Genomic DNA, 13,171 nt, shown 5'->3' with positions numbered 1-13,171 from the left:
TAGCTCAAGTAAAGGCGTCTTCTTCAAATCATCAATTTGTAGTCCTAGATAATCTAAAATACTGCATCTATTTTCTTCATTAAAGCATATCAGAGCGAATGCATTCAAAAAATTTTGTATCTCCACTAGCTTAATACCTAATTACAGGTAAGTAACACAAGGTCACAAGCTTCTCAAGTCAACTGCTTGTAAGTTGCAGCTAATCACTCATGAGTTGTAGAATGTGATAAAAAGGGGCTACAATTGTTGTGGTTTATTCACTCCAAAACAACTGGAATTTTTAACTCCTTTGTAGATAATTTTAATCCCTCCTTTTTTTTTCAACGCAATTTTGTGGACACTCATACAAATTCGTTTTTGCATGGCTTAGTGTGACTGTTATTTTATTTGGTTCAAATCATCAAAAATGTCCTTTCAACTTGTAACGTAGTTCTTTCTTTCCCTAGCCGCTAAAATATCTATTAAAAAGAGACGAATGAGAGGTTTTTTTTTTTTTTTTATACAACGGCGGCTCATATGTGATGGATATAAATGCGCCAATAAAATCAGAAATCAAAATACTATATAAAGACTCTAGCACTGGCCCGTGATCTGCCCCAGTAAAACTTTCTGAGTGGTAAGCTGCATAGGAGGCCACCTAATCAGCTACACCATTCGTTTCTCAGTAGACATGCGAAGTCTGATGGGAGGTGTATTTCTTCAATAGTCTATGAATATTATGGAGCAACGACCGATCCTCGACTTTTCAAAGTTGAGGCAAACACCGCGACTGCCCAAATATTAAATGAGCTAATACTAAAAACCAGCTCTATGCCATTTAACAACTCCATCGTGCTGCTTCAATTAGATAACGCAGGAAACCGCAGCTAATAATGCGAGGATATTTTTTTTTATAAAAAAGAATTTTGTTATACATAAAAATTAGAAAAAACTCAAGGTCTGCTCCAGTTGGGAGGGCCCAGACCATGAAGCAACACACATATAATCTAGATAACCGAAACCTCATGTTCCCATATAGGAATATTTTTCAAAAAGTTTAGATCACCAGGAACCATGATCGCAATGTTTGACTTATGGTAAGATAAAAACGCACATCAGATTCCCAAGTCCCGGTCAATCACAACCAATTGGTGCATTAGGGTGCGTTAATTTAGATCTAGTTGCATGTGTTAGGTTTGCAGTTGGAGTAAGAATGTATTTGAATGAAAATCGAAATAGACATATTTTCTGACGCATTTCGTTTATGATTGGAATCGAAATCAAAATCGAAAAATCAATTAAGCAGAAAAATATTTTTGAAGAATTAATTAAAAATAGAGGGGTATTTTTTTAAAAATTATTTTTTGATATAAATATAATGGAATGGGATTTAAATTTTGGAAGGTGAATCAAGATTAGATTTTGAGAAATTGGGGTAATTCTCATTGGAATGGAAATGAGAATGAGACTCTCTTAAATCAAATAACTGTTGTTTATTCTTGTTCTCATTTTGGATCTAACTTTTTTCAATCAAACATGTTTTTAATTATTTTAATTGATGGATTTTCTCTGAATGTAAGAGGAGAATGCGGTTGCCATATTGGGACCTAAATTGATTCCTTATTTTATTTGAGATGTCATTTTTTTTTCTTTGGTACATTAGAGGGACCAAGCCCAACAAAAAGAAGACGCACTTACAATCCAAGATGGGTACGTTCCTATAAATCAACAAGCGCCAAAAGGGAAAGATTAGGATGTAGGGTGTAGCTGGCTAGGCGGTCCTCATTTGCATAAGCTAACCAAATTGGGAGTTGGCTTCTTTGTTATCCCGAGTGGCCATGAATATCGTGCGTAAAAGACTTAGCCTAAATTATGTGCCACAACCTAGAATCTCACTAAAAAAAAAACTAGCCGAAGATATTATTTAGATTTCTCGACCCTATAAGAGTACCCAAAATTTAGTTAGTGCATAGCATCCTCGTCGAGCTAAGAATTCAAATTCATTTAAATCTAATTACAAGCACCACAATCGGTCGGTGATCGACTCCTGTAAACCCGTGCTGCATGCAAAACTCTTTTGTCATAATTTAGGACCTCATTCAATAAAGTTAGTCAGAAGATATCTAAACTTTATCCAATATATAGCTGATATGAGTCTAAATACATGTTCGTACCGATCTTCGTATGATGTTATATAAGGGAGGAGGCTAAAATTTAGAGTTGGCATGATTAATCCTTGCGCCACTGTTAGCGAATCTCTTTCCAGCGGGGGCGAGCCCGTATATAATGCCGTATTCAATATGATCTCTTGTAACGAAGCCAGCACCGGTCAATGTCATTTCAAGACGCAATAGTTTGCACATCCACGAAACCAGGTCACATTTACCCGTCGCATACTTCACGACGACGCCGTAAACTGGCGGACGAGATAACTTCATGCGGTCAAAGCGTCAATCTTGGACGGCGGATTTATCGTTCGCATAATAATTCTTGTGCGCGTGTGGTCAATAACCAAATAGGCTAGAAAGGTACAGGAAAGTCGGAATCAGACCTTCGAGGCACAAGCCTGCTGCCCGTTGCCACGCGTCTCCGAGGGAATGGACTATTACGCATATTATCCAATTGTCTCATGCCGCGTGGCATAGATTTTTTTTTTTTGTTGTTGGGTTTACCGTGGTTGGGATCCATAGCGGGGCTCCTCCGCCCTGAAGGGAATAATTCGTCCGGCACTCAATGGACGCACCTATAAATACGGGATACGGCCGTCATCACCGTGTCTTCTTCTCCGTCTACCCGCAGCTTTCCTTCTCCCTTCTCGACCGGGGAAAGTTCGAAGTTTCGGGAGCTCGATCCATCGATAGCCGTCGGATCTTCGCCGCGATCCGAAGATGAACGACGCTGATGTGGCCAAGCAGATCCAGCAGATGGTGCGGTTCATCCTCCAGGAGGCGGAGGAGAAGGCCAACGAGATCTCCGTCTCCGCCGAAGAGGTTCCGATCTCTCTCCCCTTTTGTTGATCCCATTTCTCCATATCTTTGCTAAATTCTGCTGTGAGATTTCCATTCATCTGGCCATTTTTTCCCCGGATTCTCTTGGTGATGTTTATTTGACTGATCTGTTATCGTTCATTGGTAATTTAGGGAAATCTTGATAGATTGGTTCTCTGATTATCTATGATTTGGCATGAAAGAAGCTTAGAGGAGTAATTTTTATCCTTCCTGTGATGATTAATTTGGATGGATGATGCTGATGGGATGTACTAAAGATTACGCGAGTATATCATGGAAAAAGTTGATCTTCTGAGTTTTGCTATCGTTGTGCTTCTTTAGATCGAAAATATTTTGTTGAATCAATTGGTGTTTCGGTGTTTGTGTTCTGATTATAGAGTTATTCTACATTGCAGAAGTAACAAATGAGCCTATCTATCAGCTGCTGGAGATGTACATCCCAATGTCCTGGAATTTTTGTTAACAGTGCTGATTTTTCTTTTCATCTTTTTCTAAATCATTTAGTTGCTTGTTGGAAGCCCATTAATTTGACAAGGTGTCGATGCAGAATTAGTTGATTGGCTGGGTTAGGTGGCAGAAAAGAGAAGCTAACTTGTAATCATAGAAAGAAGATTTCATTTTACTGTGCCGATTAGCACTGTTTATTGCTGTTTAATGCCAGGCAACAAGTCAAACAGATCATTCATCATAAGCTTCAAGGGCTTAATGAATGGATTTATCTTCACATATTAGGGATTAAGTATTAAATGGTGAAGTTAAAAATTTGGATACGGAGAGTGATAATCTTTCTTAATAAATAAAAAAAATTACTGCAAGGGCTACAAACAACAGAGGAATATCTAGATAATTGGAAACTGAAATCAGATTACAATGTTTTTTTTGGGTAATGATGAAGGATTTTGCTGCAATGCGAAATAGCCTCTTTATGTTTTGCAATTCTTGCTGTTTTACTGATTGTTGTGCTCATATAAATGCCGTTTTACCGATTTGAATTCTTTCTTTTATCTTTCCCTCCCTAAAGTCTTGTTCTATGCGTTGATGGCCTTGTAGGAATTTAACATCGAGAAATTGCAACTTTTTGAAGCTGAAAAGAAGAAGATCAGACAAGAATATGAACGAAAGGAGAAACTGGTCGAAGTTCGGAGAAAAATGTAATCCTCTTGGCACCTCTTCTTTTTGTTCTTTGACATTCATTTTCTTTTGTTATTTGTTTTCCCTGCTGACAAACTTTAAAAGACGGTTAACCCAAGAGAACTGGTGCACAGAGCAATGTGTCTCGTAAATTCAAGAGACGAAGATGAAACCTAAAAGAAGGAAAAGCACTAGATTAAAGTGAACACTTCATGGTTGAGGCCCAATCCCACTAAAGAAATGACAAAAATCTAATTGTACACCATATAGCTGACAAAAATTCATATCAATAAATTCTAAAATGCACCGCTACTTCCAAAGTTTATGCTCAAACTACCTTCTTATTTGTTTCAAAGTTGCTGCAAGTATTAATCTATGCTTGAATCTTGCATCACTTTGTCTAATGGGTTTTTCAGCAATGTTCAATTTCTTTCATTTACCTCATATGTTCAACTAAATTTTCTAACAAAATCTATTCACTGAGCAACAATGTAGCACATGTTATGGGATACCATAGAGGCCTGATTAGCCCCCATAGATTTAATGTATTCATTGTTTAAGGAAGCAACTAGAAGGGAAGGAGGCTCTTCTAGGCGAGTGGTCCAGAGGAAAGTGCAAAATCAGTTTACCCTTATAGATTAAAATTGTAGAAGATGATACGAGAGTGTTGAACAATCACCACTAAGGCATATTTTAAGATGCCATATTGGGGGAACTCATGCACATACACTGTAAGATAGCAAGCCATGTACAGGCATATGAAGAGAGTAAAGTGATATGTTATGATTGCAACTTATGAATTATAAGCATGTAGGCACATGCATATATGCATGTATGCGTTAAAGTTTTTAGTTTGTAGGCACATGCATATATGTTCAACTGTGCATACATGCATATATGCATGTGCCTACATGCTTATAAAAGCTAACACTTGTGAACATCTATCAGCATGATGTCATGGTTTGACAAAGTTTACTTTTTCTTTCTGCAGTGAGTATTCTATGCAGCTGAATGCTTCTCGTATCAAAGTTCTTCAGGCGCAGGATGATTTAGTCAACTCCATGAAGGAGGCTGCGGGGAAGGAACTCCTGCATATCAGCCATGATCAATATGCATATGAAAAGCTTCTGAAAGAACTGATTGTTCAGGTATCAGAGTTTGAGCATATTTTCTTGTAGTTACTAGTATTGGATGCTTAAAATACCATGGCCATTTCCCATGACAACACAAAATTGATGAGTTAGTATGCTATGCAATGAAAAGCTATAAACCAGACAAAGATCTTGCATTAATGTGATTGCAAAAGGAGGCAAAAGCATGGCTTAGATAATTTTTTGTTTAGATGCTGCATATGATACGGCCGGAATAGTCACTAAATATTGGTGAGATAACTCAAATTTCTTGTCAATTGTTAACCACTTTAGTTGCAATATCAGTGCTTTCTATCATTCCAAGCTAATTCATCATTACTTAAATATCTTTGCTTTCCATAACTTGGTTCCATTTGCCATCTTTTATTATTATTATTATTATTATTATTATTAGATACTAAGCTAATACTCCTCTTTTAATCATTTCAGAGCTTGCTTAGATTGAAGGAACCAGCCGTATTGCTGCGCTGTCGTGAAGCTGACCTTTATCTTGTGCAGTCAGTTTTGGATTCAGCAAAGAATGAATATGCAGAGAAAGCAAATGTTGTTCCTCCTGAAATTGTAGTAGACTACAATGTCTACCTGCCCCCAGCTCCTACCCATCATCATGCACATGGCCTCTTTTGGTAGTGCACCTTCCATCTAAGTTCATAAATGTTTAGTGATTAAATATCTGAGCTGAATATCAATAGTTTTGCAGTCATAACTGAGAGGCCAATCCTAATCGATTTACTTAGACGCTTGTAGACTTCATGCTTTAGTTTAGTTTTTTCATAAACGACAACTTGATACACTTAGAAGCTTGGAAGGGAATATATAATTTTTATTAATAATCACAATTGCTTGTAAAATGCATCAAATGCTGTATAATATGCAAAATCATGGCTTCATATCTTGGAGGGATAAAAGTAAATATCAAATCATTGGTTAAGAAACTCTCTACATGTTTATGTCCAAGTAGGCACATGTATTTAGAGAAAACAAATAATTTCTGATTATCATAATGAGAGTTTGATTAATTTCTACAAATTTCCTTTATATTCCTTAATATCTGTATTGCAGTTACCTCTAATATTATCACAACTATAAGATGCAACCCATTTTTTATATCTAAGGGAACCTGTTGACTAAATGTATCATAACCATCATGACAACTCCATGTTATCTAAGGACTTCAGAAGGATGTTTTTTTCCTTATGCACTGATCAAATGATTCACCCTGCAAAAAATATTAGAGGAAAGTTGATGGTGAATCAGTCAGTGGGCCATTAAAATGATAAGCAAAGGTCAACATCAAAATAGCAATGACCAATTAATTGAACACCTCTGTTTAGATAAAACAACCAATAGAAGGTGGTTGAATTCCACAATGAACTATTCCACTAAATACATGCTCTTAACAAACTTCCCTATGACTAAATCAACATGTTCTTAAAGAACAGGCAAATTTGTGAAGTTCATCATCGGAGAAGGGAAAAAGGTATCTTCAAGAAATCCATAAGATGCTCTTGATGGGACGGTATTTGGTTCATACACCAATGGATATCAAGTGATTTCATCATCCATCATAACCATCTCTTCTTCAAAGAACTTCAAAGTCGGAACATGAATTTCGAAAAAATCATTGGAATCTCCAAGGAAATCCCCATTCCTAATCCAGTGTTTTTAAATAGTCATTAACTCCAACTGTCAGTCCTACTCTTATTTAATCTTTTTTGTTCAAGCCATGCATACAAGTAACAAGGCCAAAAATCTCTGATATCTCATGCCAAATGCACCATCATCTCCGAAATCGAGGTCCATATTTATCAATCAAAACAGTATTCCATCTTTGTGGGCCCTTGTCCTGCACTTATTTTCTTCCATGGAACTGGCTCTTCCATATGTTAAGGATAAAATGGCATTTGATAATGTTGTATTGTTCTTAGGGTTCTTGTTCTAGTTGCATTAGTGGCTTTAGGTGTTAACTCATTAATCCTGTGGGATTTTTGCCTCATGTTTATTTTCTATATGGTGACTCTAATTATAAAGGATCATCAATGATGACTGATGATGGGATTTAATGATTCAGCTCTGGAGGTGTTGTCTTGGCTTCTATAGATGGGAAGATTGTTATTGAGAACACACTTGATGCAAGGCTGGATGTTGTCTTCCGGAAGAAACTTCCAGAGGTGCTCACTTTCTCTTCACTAGATAATTTGACTTCTTTGAGCTTCATCAACAAGTTGGCAATTTGTTGAGTAAACAAAGTGCTCTGAATATCTTATCCTAGTGCATGCATGGAAAATTTCTGCATGGACACCCTGATCTGCTGCCTGCTTCAAGTCAGTCACTGTCTGACAATGTGTAATCATCAGTCCCACCATTAGATGCCGGGCAGTGATAATGTTTTTGGAAAAAATAGACAGCAGATTGGGACATCTATGGAAATTTGTTTTAGCATCTGAATTCAATTCTAGTTGTTTAGGCATTATGGTGTTGTGCTCTCTCTATTTATTCTTCTTGTTTCTTTTTTCTCCTGTTTTCCTTTTCTGGTTTGAATGGACCTTGAAGGTAGATATTTATTTAATGCACATTTCTTTGAGCCTTATAATATAATTTGTCAATGAAAATTTAAATTTTTCGATAATTGGGTTCAGTAATCATGGTATTACTTGCTAATACGCTGTCCTCCCTCTGCTGCCCAAAAAACTGTGTAAATATCAACTCAACGTGCTTCTTTGCAGAATAATTTAAATTTTGTAAGGGGCACTCTGACATGCTTTAAGAACCAAGATACATTTAAGTGTGATATTGACCCTAATCTATGAAGACATTTGTCTGATTATGGAGTCAGCATTATCCCATGATAAAATTTTTAAACACTTCCTGGTTCTTAGTTTGTAGATTATTTAGTTTTTAACTTGTGGGAGTCTTAGTGCTTCCTCGGCAACTGATATGTTCAGACATTATTTGTGAAAATTTGACATGGCCACATGAACACATTACTCCTTCCTATGTGGAATGTAATCCCCAGAATTGTACCAAATCACGTTATGCTTTCCATTAAATCTTGTTTTAGTCCATTTCAGATCTAATTTCATCAGATACATAATTTTCCTTCTAAACTTTTTTTTTTTTTTAAATGTAAATTTGCATTCTAAACTTGCTGCAACTTTTTGTCTCTTTTATTGCAGATCCGGAGGCATCTCTTTGGCCAGGTTATTGCTTGATCAACCGGTTTAATTTGGTAATGCTGCAAATTTCATTTGTTTGGATAATAAGTGATGGCTCATCCATTAGCGATCAGACCTGTTTGTCGAAGTACTTTTGCGCCCAGTTCACTTGGAAAAAAACTCCATTCAATATCTTGTTAGCTTTAGTATCTCTACTTCATTTGATTTATCCATTTTACCTGAATTTTTGCAAAACTCTTCATCATTCTCAAATTCGATATCACTATTTTAGAAAGCTCTGGAATAAACTGATTTGGACTAAGATCTTTATCTTGATGTATGGATTTGCTCAGCCAGTTTCACCCAGAATTCATTGGTCATAATTTGTTGTCCAGCATTACAGGTCTGTCATTAACAGCCTGCATGCATAATGGCAGACGAAAGCTAGTTGATGCAAATTTCCAAAGTTGCCGGACCACAGTATGGTCCAAGCTTCCAGCCAATCTCATTACTTCATTAACCCTTTCTCAGTGGCACTGAATAAAGAAGAAAGACCATTGAAGGGTGGAACATTACAGACATTATACTAGCAAAAATACATAGTTGCAGGGAAAACTCTCTCAGTTTCTCTTTGGAATAGGGGTGGCAATGCTCCCAACGTGGAACTATAAGTGGAGTAGAAGGTCCCGTGCATGAATAATGGCTGATGATGACCCAATTATGTGGACGTGCCCATACGCTGCTCGGCCACTTGCTTGGCCTCGAGTTGCTTCTTCGATGAATCGAGAACATCTTGACAGGTCGGTGACATCTGGCGTCTCTTTTTCTGTGCTCAGTAAAACCTCTCCTGTCCCATCCTGGAACATTACATACCTGATGGTTAGCTCATGAACAAAAACAAGCAAGCTAAGAAGTATTCAGTTTTTGTATAGATTAGAGAGAATAATTTCTAGGAGACAAGCAGGAACAAGAAACGGTGGAAGAATGAAGTGTACTGATGACAATAGTTTGAGGTAATCACCTGTTGAGGTTCCATGGTCAAGTTGATCAATCTTCCTTCAGTCACCTCGCTCTGCAAGAGTGGCCGTGCATTCACGAGGTATTGACACCGATCTTTGGGGATGCGAAGAACAGTTGATTCAGCGGCATTAGACATGTCTGTCGTTTCTCTGTGGTTGAGAAGTTTAATCACACTAGCCAATAAGAGTTCTCTTGGAAACCCTAGCAATGGAGATTTTATCGCGCCAAGACTGATTCATGCTTTATTGCCTCTTTATTACAAGTATACGCAGCTTGGAGAGTTCCAAGCGGAAATAGGATAAGGAATTAGGATTAACGCAGACTTATCATACAATGATTAGGAATACACAGTATGCAAGTAAATACCAAAGGGATCAGGAATCCTTCTATCAAAAAAAAGAAAAGAAAAGAAAGAGAAAGAAAAAGTATAGTTTTACCTGCAAGTTGCTGTTGGGTCTCGCGATGCACTCGAGCAGAGCATATCTCAAATTTCTCAAAACGCCCTCGCCCTTTAGAGTGCGGTAGGTTTACCTAGCTTACACTGTAATTTGAGATGGGGTCACCGAAGGGTGAGGAATTTTCCATGCTTCGCTGGTTCGATCTGGAGAATATCATCGGACATCCTAAGGTGGGCACTATGGCAGTCGTAGCAACGTTAAGCGTTGGGGATCTAGGTGCAAGCATGCAGGGCGCACTGATAATTTTTGTGGACCACAGCTTGTGATCTGGTGGTGGACGGCTGTGATCGTCCTGAATAGCACCTTTGCTGTTTGTCTCTAAAGCAGCGAATCTCTTGCCAAATGCTGGTTCGTCATCGCCTTGCACTAGAGCAGCCGTAATTCTCGTTTCGCAGATACAGAGCTCATGGTTCAGTCGGACTCGGTTGTGTTTGATGCCGTGATACGGTGGAAGTTGGCTACAGTGTTGTAACATGTTTCAGATGAGCTGCAGAAACTTGGAGCATTACAGGTTGGTGAGGTGTACCTACGAAAATTGACAATTGGCAAACATCCGGGGCTCAGGGGTGCTTCCTGGAAGGCCAGAGATCTTGATAAAATTTAGAGGGTAAGAGCAGCCCATCACCACTTCTTGGCTTGGCAAACTTTTAGATGTGCTGTATATATACTAATATGCTATATTCTAATTAACATGCAAGGTAGAACCTTTCAGTTTGGAGAGGTGTGGGCGAAGATCAAGCATAGCCATGGAAAAATGGCCGATCCCTGAGTCCTATATATTTGATGACTATTTTTTCATCTTGCCTCGCAAGGCACGGCCTTGTGGATCTTCCGAATTTAGAATGCTGGTTCTATTTGCTGCAGCTTTTTTTCATCTAATGTTTTGAGGACCTCTACGGGCGTGTGTTTAGTCTTACATCGATTTTTCGTGAGTAGGTTTTGAGTACTTATATAGGATCAAGAAATCCAAATAATATCTTCTGGCTAGCCATTTTGAATGAGATTTTAGGTTGTTGCAAATAGTATCAGAGCGGACCTAGCACATAATCTATATGGACTAGAGAACATTGCAACATGGATTCATTGGGGCTGACGATAAGCTGATCGTGATGTTTATGATTAGATTTGAACTCTTAGCCTAACGAGAATGTTAAAGCTTAATCGGAAGGAGTATGTGAGGATCCCTGCGGATATCCGTTAGTCCCACATCGGTTATTTGCTAGATAGATTTTGAATGCTTATATGGAATCAAAAAATTTAAATAGTATCTTTAGCTAGCTATTTTGGATGAAATTTTGGATTATTACGAACTTTCTTTTAGTCCAGGATGATCCATAATCGCTTTCTTCAGTGTCGCTTGTATCCCTCGATCTGTTCTGCCCACTATGGTACGGATGCGAATACCAAAAGCTCTTATTGCAACCCAACACTTTCTTTACCTTTTTTTTTTTTTCTTAGTGAACTCTGTTTTCTTGCCTCCCTTTCAATCAAGAAAAAAAGTTTTGGTTAAGACCAAATCTAGGGATATAACAAAAACTAACCACAATTTTTTTATACTGCTACAGAATGCCTTGCGGGTTAAGTTTAGATATTTGGATTACTGGTACACGCATCCAGCTTCGAATACATGCATAAGTTTTCTACCAAAAAAATAAAAATAAAAATAAAAATAAATGCATAAGTACTCATAAAATTGTCATTAATTTATCATATTCACAAATCACAGGACATACCAAGAAACGATAGTTATACGCGAGATCTGAAATATACGAATTTAAACCCGCGCTCGTGATCTTATAAGCCCAAACTTTCATTAAATAAGCATTAGATAGCAAATAATCTTAACATTTTCTTTTAGAATAAGTGATGGGTAGAAGAGCCTTGATATATATATTTTTTAGAATTTTTTTGCATAAATACTTTTCTAAAAATTTAAGTTTGCATGAATATCTTCTTCAAATCTATATTTATATCTGTATCTTTAAAAAATACTACTTTCTGCAAATGCCCCTATTATAACAGTTCTTCTAATACCATTAATAAAAACCATATTTATTTTAATTAAAACTAAAATAAATTTTTTAAATTACCTTTTTTCTCTTATAAATATGCAAAATTATTTGAATATCCTTGTAAAATTGCTATTTGCTTGTAACCCTTATAAATATTTTTTTGCATGTCTACCCATTAAGGGTATTTTTGTTATTTTAATTTGAAACTATTAATTTTTTAACAGCATTAGATGGCATGGTATATATGCAAAAATAAGAATACAAAAAGAATAGAGTAGCAAAAATAAGTATTTTGTGAGGGTATATATATAAATATCAATTTTGAGAAGGTATTTATATAAAATTTGATATTTAGAAGAATACTCACTTAACAATTTTTTTAGGATTTTTTTGCATGGATACCCTTCTAAATATCGGATTTTGCATGAATATTCTTTCAAAATTGATATTTACATGTATACCGTCGTAAAACTCTGTTATTGTACAAATACTTCTAATATAACGGTTGTTCTAACGGTATTAAGAAAAATCATATTTATATTAATTAAAAATAAAATAAAATATTGAAATTATGCTATTGACTCTATCTTTTTCTCCTACCATTGGGATCACAATCGCGATCTTTTATAAATGTTTCTATTTGCACATCTACCTATTAAGAGTATTTTAGTTATTTTAATTTGAAACAGTTAATTTTTTAACGGCGTTAGATTGCATGAGTACATATGCAAAAATAAAAAAAAAAGGTAGAATAGTAAAATAAATGTTTGAAGAGGGTATATATGTAAATATTAATTTTGAAAGAATATTTATGCAAAATTTGATATTTAGGAAGGTATTTATGCGAGAAAAAAAAAATTTTATATCTAACAAAATCCATAAGTACGGTATCTACGGAACAAAGATATCATCGGTACACGAGAAGGCACGATTTAACGGACAAGATAACCGAAGGGCGGGCCGCAGCGAAGCTCCCGCCATTCACCAACGCCGCATCTTCCACCCCCCTCGGATATGGTCACCGCCCGCGGCGATCCCTTCGCTTGCGCAGCACCAAAGCCTGCGGTGCGCCTCGGCCGTGCGGCCTCCCTCGAGATAGGATCACCGCGGGCGATAGAATTACCGCCACGAGGAACTCAATTTTCTTGTAAACCATCCGGGGGACCTTATTTTAATTCCATGGCCTCCCCTCCCTCCTTTTTTTTTTCTCTTCTTCCGCACCACTTCGCTGCTGTTTCCCATCATACAGAGGACTCG

General features: G+C 37.0%; 1 protein-coding gene and 1 long non-coding RNA gene across 2 annotated transcripts; both read left to right on the top strand.

Annotated features, from left to right (window-relative positions):
• Positions 1-2,679: 2,679 nt before the first annotated feature.
• LOC103713489 (V-type proton ATPase subunit E-like) lies at positions 2,680-8,746 on the top strand. Its single transcript, XM_008800441.6, has 6 exons — positions 2,680-2,969; positions 4,038-4,138; positions 5,110-5,266; positions 5,699-5,895; positions 7,341-7,440; positions 8,446-8,746. Exons 1-6 carry the CDS (start codon positions 2,868-2,870, stop codon positions 8,479-8,481), a joined length of 693 nt encoding a protein of 230 aa, XP_008798663.3. The 5' UTR covers positions 2,680-2,867; the 3' UTR covers positions 8,482-8,746.
• Positions 8,747-10,379: 1,633 nt separating this feature from the next.
• Positions 10,380-10,700, top strand: LOC149768807 (uncharacterized). The gene is made up of 2 exons (XR_016397848.1): positions 10,380-10,509; positions 10,601-10,700. It is a non-coding gene; the product is annotated as an uncharacterized LOC149768807 (long non-coding RNA).
• The last annotated feature ends 2,471 nt before the right edge of the window (positions 10,701-13,171 follow it).

The sequence above is a fragment of the Phoenix dactylifera genome, chromosome 1, assembly GCF_051530095.1.
Source record: "Phoenix dactylifera cultivar Ajwa chromosome 1, Ajwa_hap1_PhDact_Kaust_v1.1, whole genome shotgun sequence".
In the NCBI taxonomy this organism is placed as follows: Eukaryota; Viridiplantae; Streptophyta; class Magnoliopsida; order Arecales; family Arecaceae; genus Phoenix; species Phoenix dactylifera.
The sequence above is the reverse complement of the archived record's forward strand: the minus strand, read 5'-3'. Positions and strand labels throughout refer to the sequence as shown.

Bases quoted from the DNA above. Each gene is read 5' to 3' on its own strand.
- LOC103713489 (XM_008800441.6), top strand. From the start codon at position 2,868: ATGAACGACGCTGATGTGGCCAAGCAGATCCAGCAGATGGTGCGGTTC. The intron at 4,139-5,109 runs GTAATCCTCTTG...TTCTTTCTGCAG, and splicing joins GTCGAAGTTCGGAGAAAAAT to TGAGTATTCTATGCAGCTGA. The intron at 5,896-7,340 runs GTAGTGCACCTT...TTAATGATTCAG, and splicing joins CATGCACATGGCCTCTTTTG to CTCTGGAGGTGTTGTCTTGG.